This window comes from Parasteatoda tepidariorum, chromosome 8 (assembly GCF_043381705.1).
Source record: "Parasteatoda tepidariorum isolate YZ-2023 chromosome 8, CAS_Ptep_4.0, whole genome shotgun sequence".
Lineage (NCBI taxonomy): Eukaryota > Metazoa > Arthropoda > Arachnida > Araneae > Theridiidae > Parasteatoda > Parasteatoda tepidariorum.
This window is the reverse complement of record NC_092211.1, coordinates 40,838,664-40,865,376: the sequence shown is the minus strand read 5'-3', so window position 1 is coordinate 40,865,376 and position 26,713 is coordinate 40,838,664. Positions and strand designations below refer to the sequence as shown.

The window sequence follows — 26,713 nt, the reverse complement described above, 5'->3', positions numbered from 1 at the left end:
TTCTAAATCTATATATTAATGCAGTTTTTCGTGGCTCTTTTGCAGAGGAAAAAAAATATCCACATTTTAAGTGCCTTACAATTCAAGCAAGTGCCTTACGCAAAGCTATAATTTAAAACTGTATATGCCCTCTTGCTGTAAAGAATTATCTGGGACTTTAGAACAAACAAATAACTAAAATATTTTTATTAAACTTTTAAAAAATCGCCAATTTGGCTACATTTTTTTGCTTAGATATAAACTATTAAAATCAATGCCTTATTTCCATTTTTTTTGTTTCTAAATATTAAAAAGTAGACCACAAACGCTTTTCAAAACAGTGGCTTTTTTTCATCTTGACGTTTTGCGCCGTTTTCAGAATAAACATAGGGGGTGCTGACTACGGATAGGCTAAACTTGACCTAACAGTAACGAGTAACTGTTGCAAACTCACATCATGAAAGTAGCATATTATTCATAAAGAAGCATAATTTCATACGACTAGAGAGCTTTCGAAAAACAACCTTAAGGGCTATGATTACCGAAAACGCTGCATACAATCTACGATCAGTTTAGAATCCTACTTACCTATCACCGTACTGTAGTTTCTCATTCATATCTCCAACTACCATTTTAGTGTATGATATCAACCACTTCTTACTCTCACACTGATAATAAGGATTAGTCCAATTAGATCTACTACTACTGTTCACACTATCTGGATGGTCCATTGCTGAAATTCTCCACTCTAAATCGTCCCTCAGCACGAAATTGTGAAGTTTCGTCAGAAGAGTTGACTTCTTCTCGACGTTGTTTTTAACCGTGACGTAAAAATCCGGTTGCCGGAGAGTTCCATTGCCTAGCCAGAGTAGTCTTCCAGATGGTGTGTAGTCTTCTGATTGCACTGTTTCCTCGATGACTGTTTGCAGCATTTCTGAAAAGAAAAAACTTTACTTCAGATTCAGATTCATAGAAAATTGCTTATAACATTTTATAAAAGGGTTGTCCAAATCATGCTGCACTAGGTGATTAAAAAATACAATGATCCTATAATACATGGACTCTTTTCTTTTTAGTTAATAAACTTTATTTTATTTCTTCTATATCATTGCGTAACTGTAACTTTAGGGGTGAATGCTATGACGCCTGAATTTTGGGGCGTTGATAATTTATAAGAACCTAATTGCAACATAAGCAGTATTTTTGCTTCTCATCATGGCTTTAACCAATCTGTGACATCGTAGCGAAATTTAGCATTCGAGGTACTGAATTAATAACTCAGTAGGAAAAAGTTTTTTTATTCATTTAAGAGTAAGTTTGCGATACATTTAATTTTAATTTTCTAAGCGGGAATTAAATTATATAGAATATAAGATTTTCCAGCTTTTTTAGTTAAGAGAAAATAATGATCTTTCATTTAGATGGATCACCATTTTGATTTTATTTAAATTATATGGTTAAATTTAAATTGAAATAGTTTTTTTAATATCATTTTTAGCAGCAGCACTTGATAAACACATCATGCACTAGAGTGTTAAAACACTCCGCGCAATCGCATAAGCAATATTAAACTGGAAACATTAAATAAAAAAATAACAAATGAAGCAAACAAACAGTACGATAACAATTAAAAAAACAAAAACAAAAGCAACGGAATAAACAAAAGTTAGACAGTTTGCATAACAACTATCCCTCGAAAAATGCCTTGGAAATTAAAATTATGTGAAGAGAGAGCAAAAAAAATAGACGGACCACCCTGAATAACTTTTGATCTAACGATCGGATTTTTACGTTCTAAGACTCAATCTTAATGGTTCGAAGAAGTGACCTCAAATATGAGACTCAAAGTGCAGACGATATTTTAAGTTGCGAAATCAGGCACAAAAACGTGCTGTCTCTGAATAAACATACTTTTTTTTGCGACGGATGTGGATTTTCGACCCCCAAAATATAGAGGTAGGAATAGAGAAGAATTATAAAGGTAGAAATATAGGTATGGTCCCAATAGTGAAGCCAGGCTTGCAGTCAAAAGTTTGGACCCCTTAATGATAATTTTACTTTTTGCATATTTCACTATATCTTGGGAATTTTTCAAGAGAATTGAAAATATTATGCACACTGAAAATCTTGTGCACATTGAAAATTTTGTGAAACTTTGGAAAATTCTTTTCTTCAAAGATAATTTCATGGAAAATATAATATAATAGAATTTTTTTTAAAAAAAATATGAAAATCTCAAGAGCGGTGAGAATTGTTTTCAACTTCAACTGTGAAACCATATAACGTAATCGCTATAGATAGTTGATAAGTAAAATAACTTCTCATTTACTATTTCCACACATTCTATATTCTGAAGTTTAAACTGTTTTTTCAGTTTATTAATTTTTTAATATTTATTCGATAAACTAAATTATCGGTTTTCTAAAATATTGTTTATTTAATTATGATAAACTAAATTATGGTTTTTAAAGTTATGATAAGTGAATATTTTATAAACCAAATGATGCTTTTTCTTAAAAAAAAAGTTGTATTTTAAGGAAAAATAACAAAGGTGAGTGAGAGGCAGTCGCAGGGGTTGTTCAGTGGAGCGAACAAGGGGCGGAGACTCCCGTTAATTATATATGTTCGGAGAGTAATAACAGCCAATTCTTCGAATTTTACGGAAATTTCTTGGAATGTACTCACACGTCATTTAAAACTGACTTCAATTCTGATGAGTAGGGGAGAGTGGGATCAATTGTAACAGGGTACGATTGTAACAGAGCAAAGATTTTGAGTGTTGGGTTCTAGATTTGGTTCCCAGGTGGCGCACAAGGTGTATTTAATAAATCTACCTGTACACCCCTGTTGGCAACCATTTTTATGTACTTTTGAAAGAGTTACATCTCAAAAGATATTTTCACGCTACGTAAGTACTTTTTTTGGTATTAGAATATTACATTGTAACAAAGTAATTTTGCTTAAAAAAATAAAAATTATTAACTGAATATGTAAAGTGGACACCTTAATTAGATTTCAAAAAAAAAAGAATTAGTTTTGTAAATTAACTAGCATTGTTTTTAACAAATGAAGCTGAAATGGCGTTTTGGGGACGATTGTAACAATAAGTAAAAGGACGATTGTAACAGCTGAAAATAAATAATCTTATGTTTACAAACCATTACTTAACTCTTTAAGAACCACCAATAGTTTCCTATATCATTTATATTATGTTGCATGTGCATTATTTTATTTGTCACCTTTCACAGCATAAATTAAAATTTTTAACCCCTTAAAGTTAAAAGTTTAACCCTTTAGGTCTCTGCTCATTATTATTTTTACTCCTAAAATATCACTACTATTTTGATCAATAAAAAAATATATCACAACTATGATAATATGTATAATTAACTATGTTTTAGTTGAATTTATGAACTGTTACAATTTACCCCGTAAGTGGGGACAATTGTAACAAGTACACGACTTTCAGAAATTGTTAATATCTAATATAATAACATTTAAAATAAGGTATTTATCTTTTTTTTCTAGTAGAGGATATTCTACTTTACTCGTCTGTCAATTAATACTAATAATGTATTGGATTTTTTGTTAGTTAAAAATAGTTAAGTAAAAAATGTTACAATTGACCCCACTCTCCCCTACCACATTCCTAATGATACAAATATTAAATATTTGTAAGAAAAAACCGGTTTATTTATCTTCGATTTGGTTTATGCTTTGTTGTAAATGGTCAAACTTCAACGATCAAAATATTCCATTGAAGTAAAGAATTTCTTTTGGAAACATTACTGTATTATTTTGGGCCAAACTATCCTAATTTCTAGCTTTAGTGTTAAAATAAAGTTTCTTATTCATTTCATTTTGCTTTAAGTTTATTGACAAAACATGTCTGTATTTTTGACATTCTATTTCACTTTCGACGGAAGACCAATAGTTTAATTAGAGAATAGAAATATCGTATTGAAAATATGGCTAAACTAAACACAAAATTCGACAGTCAAAAACAAGTTTAAAATCAGGGTATAATTTAATTATCTTTCCTAAAGTTGAGTTAACAAATGAACGAACTATTTTACTAATTGGTTACTTAATAGTTTAATTGCATTGACAGTGACGGTAGAGAAATGACAATTTTAATTTGTTTTGGAAGAAAATATTTATTATTTTTACCATGGTTTCATTTAATTTACCTCCGAGTTTCATTATTATTCTAAACGGATATATAATAGCATGAAATAGAGCTTAAGGCCCTAAAGTAGAAATTTGAATCGAAAATGTTGTTTTAAACAGTCAAGAACTTTGGGTTTTATCGTGCATAATTAACTACTTTGTTAATTAAGCAAAACAATACTTTTCATAATTTCTAATCATTATTCTGAAGGGTCACTTTAAATTATTAACACAAATGTTTCAGAAACTTGTAGATATCGAAAATTATCTGTTTAATATTGGGAGAATGTACTACTCACTTTTGTGTATTAAACTATTTACAAGAAATCTATTTCCAAGTGAATTCGCAAAATAAATGCATTCACTTCGATGCATTTCGCGTTTTCTTTATCACATACATGGCAATGTGATACCTACAAGTGACGTAGTGTGAATGTCTCGACCCTGATTGGTTGTTGAAACCTGGCATTGCTATTGTTAGCAACTTTCCTTTCCCTTCTATTTCCAGTAAGCCAAGCCCATCTAGAATCAATCCTTTTAAGTGACACATTCTATATTCTTCAAAAAAGATTCTTTAACAAAGATATCAATTCTTCCTCTACATATTTCTTACTTAACACAAAGACAGGTATGGAACATAAACAAACTAATTATGCATCGAAGTTGCCAGGTACACAAAACAAAAATATATCACGGTTACAAAAAAAAAATACTTAAATAAATAATAAATCTGGATTAAGTAAAAGACGTGGAAGAGAAAGAATTATATTTCAGCAAATAATGTGCGATACGGCACTGTATTTAAATAATTTCATGTTAATTAACGTTCTAACTTATGTTGTAGCTCGATTTTCTCACATCATCATGTTTATAAACGATCAGGTGGCGCTGAGGTCACAGAACACGTGTTTGGGGATCAATGTTTGTCTTCTTCTCGAGTTCTAAGTAAGCAATTTCGAAAGTAAGCGCGAAATTTATGATCACGCTTTTTCTCCTCTTACCTTTAATTACTTAGTACTTTCTTTTTTGTCCTTTTAATTTTACTTTTTGTTTTGATCTGAACTTCGAGATTAATTTTCATTGATTCCTCAGTGCGAGCTATAAGGTCATTTACTCATTTTATTATTTCCAGTAGGAATTATCTGCTTTAGAACTTTCTGGGGGTTCAAACAAAATGAAAATTCTGTTTTAAAATGTTCAAATTCCCTTTAACTCTAGAATTTTTCTATATATTTATATAAATATATCTTACATTGAATTTGCATATAAAGGTGTATATCACCCTGGTTGCATTCCCGGGTGGCAGACCTCCATAATACCATAATGTATAATACCATAATGTAAAAACGTATCCCATAATATGACAAATGTTGCGATTCCGGTGATTCATATGTAAACACGACTCACTGTTTCCATTATCAGGTGGCAGACTTCTCTAATACGTAATGTAAAAACTTATCCCATAATATGACAAATGCTGCGATTCCGGTGGTTCATATGTAAACACGACTCACAGTTTCCATTATCAGATAGCAGACTTCTCTAATACGTAATGCAAAAGCTTATTCCATAATATGACAAATGTTGCGATTCCAGTGGTTCGTATGTAAACACGACTCACTGTTTCCATTATCAGATAGCAGACTTCTCTAATACGTAACGTAGAAACTTATCCCATAATATGACAAATGTTGTGATTCCGGTGGTTCGTATGTAAACACGACTCACAGTTTCCATTATCAGATAGCAGACTTCTCTAATACGTAATGCAAAATCTTATTCCATAATATGACAAATGTTGCGATTCTAGTGGTTCGTATGTAAACACGACTCACTGTTTCCATTATCAGATAGCAGACTTCTCTAATACGTAATGTAAAATCTTATTCCATAATATGACAAATGTTGCGATTCCAGTGGTTCGTGTGTAAACACGACTCACTGTTTCCATTATCAGGGGGCAGACTTCTCCATAATACCATAATGTAAAATCTTATCCCATAATATGACAAATGTTGCAATTCCGGAGGTTCGTATGTAAGCACGACTCACTGTTTCCATTATCAGATAGCAGACTTCTCTAATACTGTAATTTGAAACCTTATCTCATAAAAAGAAAAATGTTGAGATTCCTGTGGTTTATTTGTTAACACGACACGTTGTTTCCATTCCCAGGTTTCAGGTCTCTATTATACCGTAATGTGAAAACTTTCTCAGAATAAGAAAATTGTTGTGATTGAGGTGGTTCGTATGTAAACACGACTCGCTGTTTCCATTATGAGGTGGAAGTCTTCTCTAATACCGTAAGGTAAAACTTTATGCCATAATATGACAAACATTGTGATTCCGGTAGTTCGTATGTTGAGAAATACCTGAAATATTCTTGTTTCCATTGAAATTATTCTCTTCCGATTTTGTTTCATTTTATGGGTTACTGACTTTTCGGATTAACTTCGTAAATATTTCAGCAAATCATTAATATAATATTCTTCATAAATATTTCAGCAATGGTAAGTTTAAATCAAGCTACTTATACTCAAAATAATGTCCTATTCAATTTTTCAAATAAATATGATTTATTATTAATTTCTTTTACACGTTAAAACTTATTACTACCAAACTTCTGCATGCTAAATTAATAAAGAGATTTTCGATAGCTTGAATTCTCCAGAGACCGCTAAGTTTACGTCCCTGTCGGAAATTCCGTTCAAAATTTATCTCCGATTTATTCTTTCGACTTGAAAGCTGAAAAGTTCGCTTTGGTTTGAATTTATTTCATAATAAAATCAATTCGTTAAGAAATGGGTGTCAAAAATTCAGCAACTGATGTAAAATTCTCAAATAATTGTTTTAAATCCTAACTTTACTTTTTATTATTATTTATTAATGTTATATTGAATTAATTTCTATTAGAACCAAGTCTGTTTAACCAGATTGTTTGCGTTAAATGTGTCGTTAGAAAAATTAAAACTCGGTAATAACTGTTACAAAAAATCGGAAACATATAGTTTGGCAAATTTTTTGCAAGTAAATACTTTTTATCGGGAATATGGTTAACTTAATATACTTATTTAAGGCTGCATGAAATTTGTGCGGTACTAGGATTCATTTTGAACGAAAATATAGTTAATTTACCACATTTAAAGTGGCAAATTAATTAATTTAAAGTGGAAAAAATATCCATGCGATATTACAGTCCAGCTAAATATGATCAATTCAGAAATATGAAATGAATTAAACACTATATTAAAATTTACCATGATATTCTTTTCTTATCTTATTAAAATTTGATTAAATTTGAGATTTTACAATTCACAGTTGTTCAACTTTGAACCGAAGTTTGTGGGAGGCAATCAAAATAAAAGCAACCAAATTCAATTGGGGAGTCAACTATATTGTCTCTCGGCAGCATTAAAAAGAAATTTTTCCTTCATAAAAGTTCTATTTTTCTATTCACGCAGCTTATGATCTCAGGCAAAAATCTTCGAAAGATTACTCGCTCATGCTTAACTGAGCGTAGTATTGACTAATAAAGAGCGAAAAGACTACAAAATTTCTTGTTGAGAGCGTAATAAAGAAGACTCATAAAACATCAGGGGACTTTGAAGAAAGACATAAATTAATGTTTTATTACTTTTGTATGTATTTTCTGCAACATTCCACAATCTGAAACATGTATGAGTAATCAATATTAGATTCCACTCTTTCGTTGCCATGGAAGGATTATGCCTCTCTTGTTTTATGGAAACTAAAATTTCGGTAATAAGCCGATGGAATAATTTTCCTTCGTTTATTTTTTGAAGCATAATAATTAGATTAAAATTATTTTATGTATAAATGTGCAGTACTAGCTAAATTATTTTTCAAAAAGTAATTTAATGCTAAAAGACAAATACTAGAATTCATTATTGGTTAAACAAGTTTCATAAATATTTCTCTACGATATCATCATTTAAATATTAATCAAGTTGTGACTAGTCTGAAAAAAATGTGTACAGTGCTAACTTAATTCTTATACTTGTTTTTGTCCTATAATTTAACAATATATGACCAAAAATAGATTTCATTATTTTTAAACACGTCTCAACAAACAAAAGATATTTTGGTACCGACCGACCCAATCCAATATATATATATATATATATATATATAATGTAATAATTTTGCATGATAATATGGTTTAAGGTACAAATACTATGGTTCAATTTTCTGGCAGTGTATTAGTTTCCACGTAATGGTAAAAACAAGAATGTTTAATTAAATTTTATACTGAATTTTAAATTTTAAAATTTTCCATCTAATTACTTAATTTGCTTATTTGTTACCTATTTTTATGGCTTGAATACTTGCAGAAGTTTTTGTGTCACTAGGGCATTATGTTGACTGGTATTTTTCTATTTTATCATTTTATATACTGCATGACAATTGCTAAGGAACAGTTACATTTCTCGGAATAATTAACAATAGACGTTGGTTGATGAAATGAAACTAAGTGCATATTTAATAGAGACAGTGTGAATTTATTATTATGCAAAGTAGTTCAGATATCGACATATCAAGAAATGGTAAAATTAAGAATAAAAAAGATGATCATTTGGCGATTTCCAAACAACCTTGGAAAATTAGTCCTCTTGCCAGAATGAAACAGAAAGGAGTACCTCAGTAAGATGTGGGATTACCTTGGACACTAATGCACATGTTGCATCTATGTTATTGATGCTGTCCACTAAACAATCGAAGAGTCCTTGTGGGATATTGTCCCACTCCTCTCTCAAGTCGGTTTGGAAATGTCAAGTCGGTTGTTCTTTGTGAAACACGTTTGCCAAGAGCATCCCAGCAATGCTCTATAGTATTTAGGCCCGAGGAAGACACAGGCTAATGCATATTGTCAATGTGTTTACTCTCTAGTGTATCTGATATCTCGGCGCACTTGCGAAACCCCGCATTGCCGTCCATAAACAGAAAGTCTGGACATACCAAACCCCTTAAAAAACAAATATGATCCAGAATAATTTTTCCGCAATACCACTGCGATGTAACGTTACTTTGCTCAAAGATGTGAAGTGGTGCTCAGCCATTGAGCTTGATGCCTGCCAATACCAGCAGGTGTGGGCCATACGACCGATTACGTTCACAAGCCTATTGTTCTGCTCAAAGTGTTCCCGTCTCTCTCCACTCTAAATGGTAGCCGGAATCACTTTTCTCAGTGAATCGAGATCTGATCGAGAACAACACTTTGGAGCTTTACCGGTTACCCCAACCAATACGTTCCTTACACCAACGTAATCTTTCTTGAGATGGCGTGGTTAGAGCGGGATGCATCGAACAGGTTTCCGTGCATGCAAACCAACTTGATTTTATCGCCGTGAGATAACATGTGTACCGGTAGGGGTTGCAATGCCTGCAGTTATCTGCCTAGGAGTGACATTTCTGTTCACTTTCGCTACTGGGAAAGCAAACAGGGTGAGTTCTGAGAGGTGGTGTTCTCTTGCGGGGTGGTGATCCTATAACGACCACCGGTATGCTATCACGTGGTATCTCTTTCCACCTTCAGCTGTCTTTTTAAATCGCGAGAGGACATTTTTTACACTCCCGATACTGCGGTCTCAGTGGTGACATTTTAACATCCTTCCAGTCGTCTAACTGCTCGTCCACGATCGTAAGAACTCAAATGATGCCTTGCTAACATTTTACACTTAATTATTGCAACAACACACTGAATTTCATAGAAATAAGTTCAAGAACCTGTGGTGCTGTTTTGGTCAACTCCTAGCATTATGAATTTTCGAATGAATAAAGAGATTGCGTAAATTGCTTTTTGTACAGATAACGAGTACTGCTCTACCATATCCTATACATTTGTTTTCATTGTTACTGGTTGGCTGTCAAGAACTCTACTTTGCATAAATCAGTTGTTCTTTAGCAATTATCGCAATTCAGTGTTATTTAGTACAAACACGTTTGGGTCTAACTATTCTAATGACCTCAAAATAAATAACATACTTGTAATGCTTCAAAATAATTAAATGTTTGCTTCTAAGTGTTTTTCTCGCAGATTTTACGGAAAGGAAAATATAAAAGCCACAATTTGAGTTTCTTAGTTCGAAGCTAAACCTTCATTTTTAAATAATGAACCAAGTTTCTGAGAAGAATTGCCCGGCAACGAAACGTAAATTTGGCGAGGTTTTACCACTTTAATTAAAATTATTAAAATCGATGAAAAGTTTTCCTTTTTTGCATGTTTTCATGAACCAAAACATTTCTGTATAGACGTAATTTTTAGTAGATTAAAAAAGTTCAATCACAAATTCATTTTATCTTCCCAAAACAGCGGCGTTTCGTCGAAGAGACATTCTGTGTCATTTTCATAATTACCTTTAAAACGCTGTAGCTCCTGTAGAAGAATTTACTGTGCCGACCTGCAGCCCAATCTCCATAAATTGAAATTTGTCTGTGACTTTAACACGGTCAGACAGAGACTATTATTGCAAGAAATAGGATTAATGTAACATGAATGCACAAAACAATTTTATAAAATTTTTTTGTGCATCATGTAAAATTTTCGTATACTTTAAACTTAATAGAATAATTGAAATAAAAAAAAAATGAAATAAACAAGTCTATGAACAAGTCGATAAGCAAGCAACTAAAATTTTGGAAAATTAAGAATTTATTTTTTAAATTTTTCTTGCCTTTTTAATTCCTTATTTTATCAAAATTTCAAATATTTGAAGAAGATTAGATGGAACTTTTGAAAATCATAATTTTATTTTGTTGCTTATATGTATATCTGCAGAGTGGAAAATTTTGTTAAGGACCTGTAACGAATAACAATTTATTAAATTCAGAAGTTAAAAATAATTTTTTTCCTCCTCTCAGTAATATTTCAGGCTTTATTTAAATCTGAGATAAAAAGTAATCTTAAGGAGTGTGGTATTTTCTTTCTAAATCTGAGATGAAAAAAAATTGTTGTGTCCTCTGTTCGTGTTAAAGAATTTCTGTTACCGGAACGTTAGCTAAAAATAGGTAAAACTTAACCCTTTAACTCAGAATTTTTATTAAACTTACTTTTAATACTTTTTTTATAGTTTAAACTAAGGCAATATTATAGTTAGGATTTTAATAAATTATAGTTATGAAACTTAACATGTGACAGTGGTATTTTTTTCTGTGTTAAAGGTGAAATCTTCCAAATATGGTTTACTCCCAAACAATTATTAACACTTACTTGCTGTTATTTAGATGTAAGCGAAACACTTATTCATCATTGGATTTTTTTTTTTAAATTTGCAAAATCAATTATTGTTTAAATATGAATGAAAAAAGATTAAAATTACTTTCTTTTGAACTTTATATTTTAGTACAAATATAATTCAGTTTATCTAACATATTTTCTCCTTAACTATTAAACTATATTTTTATAATTCGAAACATTAAAATTTTTTTTGCTTATAATTAGAGGGTCAGAAAATAAATCACAACACAAAAGAGACACTGTTGTCCCATCTGCGTCGAAGGTTTTACACATCATTCTAGAATATCTCAATGGATTACAACAGACATAAAATTAGCATGTGTCTCCTTAAAAATCGTTATTTAATTTGATCAAGGAGCTTTGAAAGAAAAAAAAAGATAATTTTATGTCACTTATCTTCTTCGACTAGAGATATAATTAGCAATTTTAAAATAAAAAAAACTATTCCTGCAAATTAAACTAATTATTTTAAGTAATCATGCAATTTTAAAGCATGTCTTAAAACAATATTTTTGTTAAGGAAACTTTAAGTACTGGAAGGGAAAACAAGCATTGTATTTGCCTTAATTGTCGCAGAACTCTCCAGCACTACAGTGGGTGCTACCGATTATTACAGCATCTGTAGACTATTTTTCATTTAAGTTTTCTTTTCTTTTTTTAAAAAAAAGTAAACAAACAATTTGGGGAAAATTATTACAACATCTGTAGATTATTTTTCAATTACTTTTTTAAATTTTTTTTTAAAGTAAACAAACAATTTGGGGTAAATTATTGCAGCATCTGTAGATTATTTTACAATTAAGTTTTATTTTTTTTAATTAAAAAAAATTAGGGGGAAATTATTACGGCCTCTGTAGATTATTTTTCATTCAAGATTTCTTTTTAAAGTAAGCAATTAATTTGGAGTAAATTATTACAGCATCTGTAGTTTTTTTTCATTTAAGTTTTCTTTTTTTTAAAAAGTAAACAACCAATTAGGGGAAAATTATTACAACATCTGTAGATTATTCTTCATTTAAGGTTTCTTTTTTTAAAAGTAAACAAACAATTTTGGGGAAATTTTTTTAAAAACATATCTAAGCTTGTTGCTAATAAAAATTATAAGGAAGAATTGAGAGAGCGCCGAAAAAAACAAAAAAAAAGTAAATTTTTTTTTCTGTTGCTTGATTACAGGTGTACCGTATTGGGAATTATTCTATTTTGACTATTGTATAAAATTTAACTTATTTATACAACAAAGTTTTTATAAATAATTTTTAAGGACCTTATGTTTTCCAAAATTCAATGCGTGTATGCTAGATTGAGCAGAATTATTACTATAATAAACTTTGACAGTCTGCGTTGGGGTTGCAGACAAATTTGGTTTTTTGGCGTTAGTTCAGCAGATTTATTCTAGAAATTTTACATTGTTATAAATTTCTCCGAAAAATGGTTAAATAACAATTTATTGAATGGTTATTTTGCCATATTTAATCACAACAGTCAAATAACCATAAATAANATTAAAATTACTTTCTTTTGAACTTTATATTTCAGTACAAATATAATTCAGTTTATCTAACACATTTTCTCCTTAACTATTAAACTATATTTTTATAATTCGAAACATTAAAATTTTTTTTGCCTGTAATTAGAGGGTCAGAAAATAAATCATAATATAAAAGAGACACTGTTGTCCCATCTGCGTCGAAGGTTTTACACATCAGTCTAGAATAGCTCAATGGATTTACAACAGACATAAAATTAGCATGCGTGTCCGTAAAAATCATTATTTAATTTGATCAAGGAGCTTTGGAAGAAAAAAAGAGATAATTTTATGTCACTCATTTTCTTCGACTAGAGATATAATTAGCAATTTTAAAATAAAAAAACTATTCCAACAAATTAAACTAATTATTTTAATTAATCATGCAATTTTAAAGCATGTATTAAAACAATATTTTTGTTAAGGAAACTTTAAGTACTGAAAGGGAAAAAAAGCATTGCATTTTCCTTAATGGTAGCAGAACTTTCCAGCACTACAGCGGGTGCTACCGATTACTACAGCATCTGCAGACTATTTGTCATTTACGGTTTCTTTCTTTCTTTTTCTTTTAAAAAGTAAACAAACAATTTGGAAAAATTATTACAACATCTGTAGATTATTTTTCATTTAAGATTTCTTCTTAAAGTAAACAATTAATTTGGAGAAAATTATTACAGCATCTGTAGTTTTTTTCATTTAAGTTTTCTTTTTTTTAAAGCAAACAAACAACTTGTGGAAAATTATTGCAACATCTGTAGATTATTCTTCAATTAAGTTTTCTTTTTCTTTAATGAAACAAAAATTAGGGGGGGGGGAGGAAATTATTACAGCATCTGTAGCTTATTTTTCATCCGAGATTTCTTTTTAAAGTGAACAATCAATTTGGAGAAAATTATTACAGCATCTGTAATTTTTTTCGTTTAAGTTTTCCTTTTTTTAAAAAAAGTAAACAAGCAATTAGGGGAAAACTGTTACAACATCTGTAGATTACTTTTCATTTAAGGTTTCTTTTTTTTAAAAGTGCGCAAACGATTTGGGGAAAATTATTATAGCATCTAAGAGCAAACAATTTGAGGGAAAATTCTTTTAGAACATCTCCAAACTTGTTGCTAATAAAAATTATAAGGATGAATTGAGAGAATGACGAAAAAAGCAAACAAAAAGTAAATAATTTTTTTCCTGTTACTTGATTACAGGTGTACTGTATTGGGAATTATCCCATTTTAACCATCGTATAAAATTTAATTTATTTATACAACAAAGTTTTTATAAATAATTTTTGAGGACCTTATGTTCTCTAAAATTCAATGAGTGTATGCCAGATTGAGCTGAATTATTACTATAATAAACTTTGACAGTCTGCGTTGAAGTTACAGACAAATTGGGGTTTTTGGTGTTAGTTCAGCAGATTTACTCTGGAAATTTTGCACTGTTGTAAATTTCCCAGAAAAATGGTTAAATAACAATTTATTAAATGGTTATTTTGTCATATTTAATCAAATAAGTCAAATGACCATAAATAAAGTGGTAATCAAACTGTTAAGTTTGAGAAAAACCGTTTGTTGACTGCTTTCACCTAATACGGTTAAACAACCAGAATTTTATCGCATCAACTAGAACCACCTAATGAAGATACTTAGTTCTTTGCAACTGCGTATACATATCATAGCCGAGTGGTCTTATCTGTCAATTTCATGACTGGCAGAACTGGAGTTCGAGTCCTAGTGTTGACACCACAATATTTCCTCAATTCCATTCAACACGTGAAGAATTTCCTGTGTCCGGCACTCTCCAATGCCCATTACCTCACGAAAATCCGAGCTCCTATGTCTAGTTAATTAATTTTTTTAACGTTTCTGAAAAATGCTAGTTGGAAATGGTTAAAAAACCGTATAGTTTTGTATTCATGGTTTTATAACCATACATTTTGTAAATGGTTTCAAAAGCATAAAGGAAAAAAATGTTCTTTATCGTAAACTTTAGGGTTAATCGGATGGATAGACAGCTGCCAGTTATTGTTACAAGTGGGGCTGTGTACAAGAAAGATTAACAGAGAAAGTAAAATTAAAAAAAAGTGAATACGATGTGCCGCAATAACTAACATAAAATACAACTGGTGAGGTACAAAATGTTACAATTTATGGTTGGGAAAATTTAAAAAAAGATTTAGTTAATTAATTTTATCGTTACAAGGTTGTGCAAAAAATAAAAAAAAAGAAATTAATTATGGCGCGAGACTACTCCTATAGTGGAAAAGTACTTAAAAATTGCAACAATAACCCTTAGAAATAAAAGAACATTCAAAAGACAAACAAAAGATCAATGCGTCATTGTGATTGAGTTCCAACCTATTGCAGATTTACTTTGAGCTGTCCATCTCCAAAAAATAACTAATGATCTTAAAAAAATACAGAAGAAATGAGTTCTTGTTACGACCAAAACATATCTTTTTTTTATTTTCTATTTGCTGCAGAATGTTCTAGAGAACACACAATAGGGGAATCACAACTTCTATTTTGAAGTAGGGACACAGCATGGTTTAAGAAATTTCACAACATCCACTTTGTAGAACTCATCATCAATTACTCGAGAGATCTCATAATCACGATCTCAGGCTAGGATGGACTGGAATACAATCTGGTCAAAAAACACCAGGGCACACGGGATACGGGATTCACTACGCTTGTTCTTCCTTTTTTTTTAGAATGAAAGTTCTGATTTACTTCAAAAACCAAAGGAAGAAACACCAACAAGGCCATGGCGAAGGAAAATACTATCACCGGACAGCCAAAAGGCACCCACGGGTGGGTGGAAGAAAGAACGCCATGATACAATAAAAAAAAAAAAACTCCGTCTCACAAAGAGAGGAGGGGGTAAAAAATGAAAAATCCCTGTTGAGGGATCGTAGAGTACTGATATGGAAATTAATTCGAATGCACCCGCTCAAAAAAATGGGCGATATTTATATAAAAGGTTGAAGATTGAAGTTAAAGTACCTAAAATGCCGCAGAATCGTGGCTGAAAAGGCTGCCAAAAATCAAATCACAATTATACACAAACTGTGACTATAACTGACCATTCTCCATGTGTTCACATCAAAGGCTGCCGAAGGTCACAGGCGTGAAGGTCGACAGACAGTGAGGCGTCACAGGAGAGGGGTCAGGGTTCGGCCTTATTTTTAGGTCACGATCCTAACAGAAAATTGAGATTAAGTGACACAATGTCACAGTTATTAGACCGTAATTTTAGAATGAAAATTTTAACAGTGTGCAGCAAGGGTCTGGATCTGCCGTTGACTGGAGTAAAGCTCTCCATCCAAGAGCATGGTCTTCAAAACCATCCCCAATCAGTCTCTTCGTAGCATACCTGGAGGGCAGGTAGGAATGAGAGGGACTAGTGTGAACATGGGATAGAGTAAACATCTTGAATAACTTTTTTATTTATTGGACAAATATCCTCTGTGAAATATTGTAGATTGTGACAACTGATGTACACTTCCATGTGACAATTAATAAACACATTGTGAATACTTGTGAAAAAGCGACTTTCAAATGTCCTCTTTACTTTTATTAGCATATCTCATTTTTAGGGGTTAAATCAAAAGGTGATAATACGTTATAAATAATATTGTTCTTGCCTATATTCATAATAACTTTTGCACTGCATAGTTTCAATTTATCAGCATCAGGTACAATCAAACATATGTATTCGTGGGGCTTGTTAAACTCATATAGGTAGGGATACTGCGTACAAGCTGATATTTCCTTTCTAACTAAGCATATTTTTAAAAAGAAATTACAATGATGTCAAATCGCATAAATAAATTGAAACTTCTTCACAACACTGGCTGAATACATGTTAATGACTTTGAACAGTTAACAACTTTGTTTGTCTAAATTTTATTTATTTATTTAAAAAAACAGTGTTGTACTTTGACATCAGTCCATTACTTTGGTATAATTGAAATTGTTTAGAAGTTTGGAGACTATGATTCTCAATTGTTAAAAAAAACAAAATAAATGAACTTAGCTCTTTTAATCATTAATCTTCCTTTTTCAAAAGAAAAAAAAATCTTAAGACTTTAAAAATTCTCCAGATCTCCTTCCTCAAATCTCAAAAGAAATTTTTTTTTTCTTCCAAACTTCCATCGGCAGTAACAGCTAGAACAACTATGACTGCCTCTCCAAATACATTTACTGGTGACTTTGAATTTTTTTGGTAAAATACAAAACGAATTTCAAATTATTTATCAAATAAATGAAATTGTTTTCCAAAGTATTTCTTTGTGCGCAAAATATCTTTCTCATCATAATGAAATTCTCTAGTACAAATCAGTCCATTAATCCATGCTAATATATTTTTTTCCCCAAAATACTTATATTGAAATTAATTTCATTTTGGCTTTAGATATACGCTTCTGAGTTGTAACAAATGCCTACTTAATAGGTCATCGATTTTGTCCATACTCGCTTGTCCAAATTAGTATGTAGTTGGTCTAGTGCGGACAAAAACAAAATTTAAAATTTTTTTTATGGAAGAGCTAAAAAAAGTTTGTTATTTCACATGTAAACCAGAATGCAAGCAAACATATAAATTATTGTTGAAAAAATACTTAATAAGTTAAAAATTATATTTATTATAATTTTTTAGCAAATTTGTAAAAAATATTTCCGCACTAGCTCACTCCCGCCAATGCAAATTTTAATTCTATTCCAAAATTTTTAACTTAATTAAAACTTTTAAAATTATTATTTAGAAACGCATTGATTTATTTTATGAAATTGGGCATTCTGTTATTAGTTCTGCGAAATCTGTCTCAAAAATTTAAAATAAATGACGATCGCTCTCATCTCATAAATCATCACCTGTTAGTTATTGTTCTCTAAAATAAAATTTGAACTCATTACAGAAGTGCAGACTTGGGCTAATGACTCGAAGTACTCAAAATGTTTAACCAGAGGGAGGCAAGATGATTGAAATGCTTTGGAAAACATTTAATTCCCAAACAATGAATAAAGAACTGATTTTCTTATATTCTTAAGGATGGGCGGGGCAGAAAACCCTTCCCCGTAATTAATTCCTTACTTGAGCCTTAGACTGGACGAGTTGGTATGGTCCTTCATCTAAAATGTCTAGAGACTTCTGGTCTAGCCCTTCAAGTGTTGAGTGTCTTAAAATTGTACTGAAATTTCCCTGCTAAGCACCACTCTCCCATTAAATAATAAAGGGGAAACAGGTTTTTTGATGCAGCAAAGATTGAAGCTAAATGTTCGGAAAAAGCCTGAACTAGCACTCAGAGGGCTAGAGGAAGCAAAAGTAGATTAATCTGTCTTGTTTTAATTTTTAATTTACGTACAAAAAATATTTTTTACATATAATTATATTTATTTCATAAGTTTCCAAAGAAAACAACATAGATTTAAGGATGGATATTTATTTTTTGAGCTATAAAAATAATTTAGGAAAAAAAATGTTCATTAAAAAAATGAACTTAAAACATTTTTAGTCTAAGTAAAACAAAAATTGTATTTCGTATTTGTTTTTATCCCATAGAATATTGCAATTCAATTATGATTCTCGGCGGACTATGCTTAAAGATAAAACAAGGATGATTTGTTAATACTCGTGTATGCTTATTTATCTTTTCAATTATATGACACAAAATAATAAACAATTTCATAAATTAGAAGCATTAATTTGATAATGAAAAATTCATATTTATATATAAAAGAACGAAAAAAAAACGAAACGTTAAATTAGGTTTTCAATAATGCTTATTGGAAAAATGTCTAACAAAGGATTTCTCTGGAAAAATTTATAGACGACTTTTCATTTAAACCGCGGAATAAGTTAACCGTATTACAGAAATGTAATCAAATAAATTACTTTTGTTTGCATAATTCCAATTTGGGACTCGCGTAATTTGGAAGAATTGTTTGAAAGAAACTCGAGCATTTGAATAAACAAACTAAAGGAATAGAAATTTCTAAATTTATGAAGGGTGATTTATTTACGAATGCAATATTTTTTCGTCGCAACTAGATTGCTTCAGATGTTTCATCTTTGGTAAGTGAAATTTGTTTGTGAAAGACAAAAATGTAAATTTTGAGAGACTTCATACACAAACTAATTTTTGCAATTTAACTAATAGTTAAGTGTTTTTAATTGTTTGTAAAGTCAATGGAACTATAGAAGATAGGTCAATAAAGTGCACTAGAAAATTCTAAAAGCAAATTATTTATGGTTCAAAAGCACATTAGATCAATTAGTCGTCCTATAAAATAAAGCTTTTGTGCTTTTAATATGCTATTTGGAATTTATAACTATTTTGAATTTGTGCACTGCTAATTTAAGTTTTATTCATCGATACTCAACTTCCTCTGCTGAATATGAAAATGACCCAAAATGTCAATATTTCGAACAACCACAGTTTTGTAAATTTAAAAGTGTTAGGGTACTAATTTTATTAAAGTTCGAAAAGATAATCCGACATTCAGAAATTATGCAACAATTTGTACAACAAATGTGAAAGTTTTTTCTGTAATTTAGGTTAAATTACGTGATTACTTATAAACAAAAAGTACTTGACATGTAAATAAAAACCAAAATGATTCAACACGCGCCATTTTCTTAGGAGAAAAGTTGCGAAGTTTCTAGTTAATTCTCAGCTGTCTGGTTTCTTAATGTATCTAGAGCCTTGCAACTTTGGTAAGGTAGATGAAGTTTGTGTTGCCATAAATTTTGTCAAGATCTCCTAAATAATGTCAAGTTGGTGATGGTCTCACTATTAATGAGAAAGCTTTTCCGTTTTCTGTAAATTGTAGTAGTGTGCTCTCGAAGCATGTAAATTTTCCAAGTTAAAATGTAGATTTTTAGGGCATGGTGTTGGGCTTACAGATTTGTTTTCTTTTTGTCCAAAACTATAAGGAGACACATATTTTTATTAAAAAGGCAGTTTTTATGTTACGCAAAGTTATTGGCAATTTTATTTAAAAATTCAATATTTTTTAAATCGTTTTTATAACTAAAACACACAGTCAATATTTTTTGAAGATTAAAATTTGTTTTTTTCAGTGTTATAGAAAAGTTTTCTTCATTAACAGAGAACACAACAATGACTTTATGACACATTGGATCGAAAATTATAAAAGTGTTCTGTTAAATTATTAATTGCACTGTGTAAAAATATCGCATAGAGTGCATTTTTTTTAATAAAATGGTAATAAAAGATGTATAAAAACAAAACAGTGCTTTTAACCAGTCTTAGATTTTTATTTAAATAAAAATATTAAAGCATATCAATTTTAAAAGAAGGTATTTCGAAATTTCAGAAGAATATTTAAAATGAATATACATCGATTACCAAGAAACGAAAGTTTCAGAATATACCCTGCTGTTCAGTTTTTCATTTATTCAAATAATGAATGTTCGAGTTTTCATTTCCAAATATATTTGTAAAAGTGCAGTAAATACCTTAAGTAATCCTACAACTATATTTCTCAATATTATTCAACTATTTACATCATACCCTTATTTGAATTCGAAGAAAGATTTTGCAAGATGCCATTTTCTTCTCAAAAGTTTCAGTGGTTAATAATATTGCAAACGCATTTATGAAAATTTGCATGCGATGAAAAGAATAGATTTGAATTTCGTTTGTAAACTACAAAGTGGCACTGGTATTTCGAAGATTTCTTCCGTTCTGAAATGAACAATAACAATTCTTTCTGATTATTTGTCTAAGAATTATTGTTCAGTAAATTCGATACTTTAGTTACACTGTCTGAAATTTCTCTGTAAAAATGGTTAAATAGCAATTTCTTTAATCGTTATTTTATCATATTCAACCAAAACTGTCAAAAAACCACAAAAAAGATGATATTCAAACTTGTAAGTGTCAGAAAAAACGTTTATTTATTGTTTTAGTCTAATACAGATAACAACCAGAATTCTAACCTTGCCAACTAGGCCCATCTTATGAAGCCATTCTGTTTCGTGCAGTTGAGTACATACTGTAGCTGAGAAGGAAAATTGGTTAATTTCATGACCGGCAGTACAGGGGTTCTAATCAAAATTTGACACTACAATATTTCCCCCATTTCTTCAATACATGAAGAGTTTCCAATGTCCCGCACTCTTCAATCGGTGACCCTGGACTATTAGAATACGAAACTATCATTAACGCATAAATGGCGCATCACCAACAAAGCTCCAATGCCCTTTTAACATTAATTTTTATGGTTTAGAAACTATGCTAGTTGTAAATAGTTACAAAACCGTATAGTTTTTAATTCAGTGCTTTTTGTCCGCACCATTGTAAACGGTTTTAAAACCATAAAGGTAAAAAAATGTTCCTAACCGTAAACTTTAAAGTTAATCTGATGGACAGACTGCTGCCGGCCATTTAACCGTATTTTCAGAATGGAAATTCTAACAGCGGACTAATGACATCAAATTCATTAAAATTTTTCTTGTTTCACGGATTTTGAACCATTGTTGGATTTTTTTTTGGCAATTAAATCTGCAACATCTCTGAATGTTTGAGATTTTGAATTTGCGTTAAGTATTAACGATTAAAAAATATTTGTTTTAGAATTGTTCCAGTTGTACACATGAACGAATTTTTTTTATAACCATGATTTTTATAATTAATTATTTAAAAAATTCTACAAATGAGAGAAAATGTGTCAGTAAAACACTGGATGCCATTTACACGTTAAACTTTTGCACACGTATCCTTATTCTGTATACTTTATCATCAAATAAGTACGAGTGCAACCCCTAAAAATGACTTTGTGAATGTTTATGAATTCTAGGAAAAAGTGTACACTGTTAAAAAATTCCTGATGAATTACAGTAAAAAGTTTCGAAACTCAGCATGCCAGTAACCTATCTATTAAATCCAATTTACCGTAAAAGTTTACGGAGCAAAAAATCCGATATACTGTAGTTTTTACTGTAATGTTTACAGAATCACTATAATTAAGTAAATATTACACCGGAAATTACTGTATATATTTTTTCAGTAACAATGGATTTTACGGTGAAACATGATGGCATCCTCTGTGCAGGTACTTTTTACCATAATTTTATCAAGAATTTTTTACTGATTAGGCAAAGTTGATCAAAGCATTTGGGTAAATGAGGTTTTAGTATTTTTTCTCTGCAGAAAATCGCACACGAAGTTAATTTTTTTCCTGTAATAAAATACATTATGTATAAATTATGAACCAATGTTTAAATTGAGTTTAAAACCTTTATTTTAATTTAAAAATAAATAAAAGGAACATCAGTTAGAAATGAAGGCATTCTGCAATTTTGCAATTAAATGAATTATATTTATTTTAAAGAATCACTAATTTTAGAATCAATGTATACAGTTTTTTATTTATTCAACTGATGAATTTAGTAGTTTCTATTTCGAAATATATATTTGTAAAAGGACCGAAAACAGTCTAATACAGCATTTATACTTCTCAACTTTATTCAGCTATTTACTTCTTACATTATTTGAATCTGAAGAGGATTTTGTAAAACGCAATTTTTCTTTTCACAAGTTCCCCCGGTTGCAAATGTATCGATGGGGATTTGCATACGATGAAAGGACTAGTTTCAAATTTCGTTAGATAACTGCAAAATAGCTCTTGCACTTTAAATACTTCTTTCTTTCTAACAAAAGCAACAATAATTCTTCCAGATTATTTTTCAAAGAATTACTATTTGGTAAATAGGATTCATTAACTAGTTTACATGTAAAATTCATTCAATGCTTCTTATTTTATTAATTTCGAATCAACATTGCATATTTTTAGAAAATAAAATTAAAATATCTTAGTATTTTAATTTTATTTTATGTTTGCATCTTTTAATAGCTTTAAATTTCAGATAAATACTTAATTCCAATAAAAATATTTATTTTCTCTTTTGCGTATGTAACTGACTTTTGTTTTTGAAAACACCATTCTTAACTATTCAAATTCATTTTACTGAATACATTTTTCTCACTCATATAAACTTTGTTTTGAGATCCAACGTTTTCTCATTGATTGAAATGTTGTTTCTTAATGAACAAATTTCTTAGATTAAAGTCCTCCATGATTTTCTCCCAAATTTCTCTTAAGACTTGATCCAAGAGTTCCCTTGTCTTCTGAATCGGGTTCAAAATTATAAGGCCATGGAGTTTAACATCACTATTTTGAGTCGTAAACTCAAAATAGGGTCGGCTCTTCAACAATGACCGTAAAGTAAACGAATATATAGTTATATATTTAAGAAAAATATTCAATGTTCGATATTCTTAAACTGCAGCCTTTAGATACTATCAGAAAAAAGTGCTGATACCAACTGATACTATCAATAAGAAGTATTGCTGAAATCTAAAGAGATTGTCAGTGCTTCGATAATATCGGTACTTCAATCGTATCGAAACCTTTTCAATGCACACGAGATATCTTTTTAAAGGCTCTATTTTAAACCAAGCATTTTTATTAATTTGCAAAGGAATATCTTCAATCATGAGAAATATAAATATTAATGATAATAACGTAAGTAAAAATAATGTGAAAAGTAAATGAATGAAATGATGCCAGAAAAGAAACGAATCAGTGAACCAGTTTGCTAATTAAATGACAAATTTTTAAAACCCATATTCTGCAGTACCGTATTTGACTATTACAGTTTTTTCAACTCTTCTCTATCTTTTCTTTATTTAACTTGGTGCTAAGTGCAGCAGTATTATATGCATATAAAATTAACTCCTTCAAAAGGTCAGAATGTGCCCATGGAGGTCACAGTTTCAATTGAAGCTATACTAATAATCCTGACTAATAATTAATTGCATCTATTAGAATGATGTTTCAGTATAAAGAGATGAATTTGTATGCTTACTTTGATCATGATGCGAGGAATAGCTTTCGAGAACTCTGGATACAAGATCTACTTTTTGGACAAGCGAATCGAACAGATGAAGGGGCAGAGTAACAGCGACATCCTGGTAAGGAACACTCGAACAGTCTCCAGCACCATAAACGTTTGCAGCTTCAATGCTGTCCAATAACTTCTCCAGAAAAGATTCTTCACTCTCATCCATCACCTAGAAATAAAACAATAAATAAATTGAATTCCTCAATGATAATATACCATGTAAAAATAATTTCTCCAATAATTTAAAAATGAAATTACATGCCGTAGACTAATTGAAAAATCTAGTTCTTAGTAGATGTCGCCTGATGAGTAATTGGAGAACTATGAAGTAATTGGAAAACAATAAATAAATCGAATTCCTCAATGATAATATACCGTGTGAAAATAATTTCTCCCATAAAAAATAATTTCTCCAATAATTATAAAGTTAATTAACATGCCATAGGCCAATAGAAAAATTTGGTTCGTTGTAGATGTTGCCTGATGAGTAATTGGAAAACAATAAATAAATTGAATTCCTCAATGATAATATAACCTTGAAAAATAATTTCTCCAATAATTAAAAAATTAAATTATATGCCATTGGCTAATTGAAAAATCTGTTTTTTAGTAGATGCCGCCGGAGGAGTAATTGGAAAATTCTTCAGTATTTTCTAATTTAGATGAAATTTTTAAAGTTTATTGCAATAAGCCTAAATGCCTTAAAGTTTATTACAAAATGCATGAGGGATTACTCAATCAGATTGAATTTCTTTTAATGACAATCACAATAAACTTTGCAATAAGCACTTACTACTGAATGCTTATTACAAACTGAAAGAAAATAATCTAGTAATTGAATAATAAATCATAAATTTTTCAATTTTCCTAAAAAGGATAGCAGTGGCTCAGGAAATAGAGTACTTGCCTCCCAATGACATGAATAAGGTTCAGCGATACGGATTCTACTTGCGGCTCGCACCGAACACAATGTTGGCATAAAATATCGTCATTGATAAAGGAATCATGGGTTCAAATCCCTTTGCTACCGGCCCAACTATGGGTGGTTTTCGTGCTTTTCCTCTCCGTTTAACGAAAATACAGTCCCACCAAAAAGTTCTGCACGAAGACTGGTTTTTCTCAATATTTGATCAAAAGGTTCCTTTGTCTTCTGTGTTAGATTCAAATCCAATAAGTTTCAGAGTTGAAAATTGATAGCCGTAAGCTCACAAGAGGGTTAGCTGTTTAAAGCTAGTTATAAAAAAATTGCCTTAAAGTATGACAGATCATTGCAATTAACCAAAACACTGTTTAGCTAATTAGAAAAAGCTGCAAATTTTTCCAATTAGTTTGGCGCATTGCAAAATAGCTGTTCTTGTTAGAGAAGTACCAATTAACTTAAGATGTGAATATCGTAGAATCAAATAAAATCTAGATTTCCATCCAGTAATTAGAAAATCAGCATTAAAAATAACCAGCAATTAAAAAAATCAAAGCAAAAAGAAAAAAAAACAATAGAGACAGAAATAGACAGTTTTCTGCGTTTTGTTTTGAAAACCAGAAAACTTATAATCAGAAAATCTCAATATTAGTTATCTAGTTCATTGACAGATAGAGCTGCTGACTGAATTAACAAAACCCTTTAGTGCATGTTGGAAAGTCGTGTGGAAAAAGTTTGTGAAAAGTAAATTTTAATTAATGGCAGGATATTAATCGAAGTTATTTACTTTCAAAAGTTATCTTCCTACCTCACAAATCTCAAACGATTTGCCTACAAACCCTGTACATTAAAAAGAAATTTTAATAATAATAAACGAAAAAATTCAGGTTTTTCAAAATAATTTCTTGCACCAAAAATAAAGGATGGTATTAAATAAAAATATTTCACGAATAAATAAGTTTTATAAAATGCTTAACCGAACAATAATTAAAGCATCAAACAAAAAGTCTATATCAAAATTGATTTCCTTCTGCGTAACAAAAACAGATGTAAATTTGCGAGCATAAAACAGAGAGAGAGAGGCTTTTATTTTGTAATAAAAAGGGGATTTAATCACATATTCCTGAGAATCTTTGATAAAACGCTGATTACGCTTTTTTTTCCTTAGTTATGTAACGAGGTATTGTACCAAGATCGTAAAAATGGATGGTGGAATCTTATCTATTTGGGGTATTCAGATGTAAAAAGAGAATAGTTTCGATGAAGAAAATGGATCCCTGATGTTGCAAAAGAACAAAAAGAAAAACTTATGGATGCAAGTATCAGCATTGAGAAGCTGTTAAGGGTTTTGATAAAGAGAGTGTATTAAGAGTAGCACATTCTCAATATTTATAAGTAATGAGAAATCAATATTAATATAGAGACGATCAGGATTTTCTTAGTAAATAGTACGACACCAAGGGTATTAATAACACAAGGAAACAATTTTTATTGTTGTATTTATACAAATACTTCATTCTGCCTAATTCGGGTGTGAGATTTCAAATCCAAAATTAGTTTTGTTCCAAAAGCAACAGAGTTTTGTTCCATGATATTTGTCGTCTTTTTTTGTGGAAATGTACAAGTTTAAAAATGTTATATGAAACAAAGGGTCGCTTAAATGTTGCGACGAACTTTTAGGGGAGTTAGGGCATACCATTATAATTAAAATTTCATAGGAACCCATACCCTGAAATATCATTGTATGCGGCTGAAGATGCTTGTCCACTGATCAGAAGCGCAGGAAGAAATAGTTCATAATAAGAAAGTACTCCTAGTGGCGTATGACGACAGTTCTGAACATTTGTTCTTATGCAGTTTTAATCCTGATGATGTGTCCTTTCTCCCCTAGAAGTTTATCGTAGCATTTACGAGACACCCCTAACATATATATATATATATA

The 26,713-nt window shown here is 30.4% G+C and overlaps 1 protein-coding gene across 1 annotated transcript in view; it reads right to left on the bottom strand.

Annotated features, from left to right (window-relative positions):
• LOC107456269 (probable G-protein coupled receptor CG31760) overlaps nucleotides 1-26,713 on the bottom strand; it is a gene marked incomplete in the record, with an annotated part of 261,490 nt that overhangs the window by 77,107 nt on the left and 157,670 nt on the right. Inside the window, 2 exon segments of the mRNA XM_043055523.2 lie at nucleotides 568-913; nucleotides 23,817-24,021. Of these exon segments, the coding sequence (XP_042911457.1) occupies nucleotides 568-913; nucleotides 23,817-24,021 (551 nt within the window).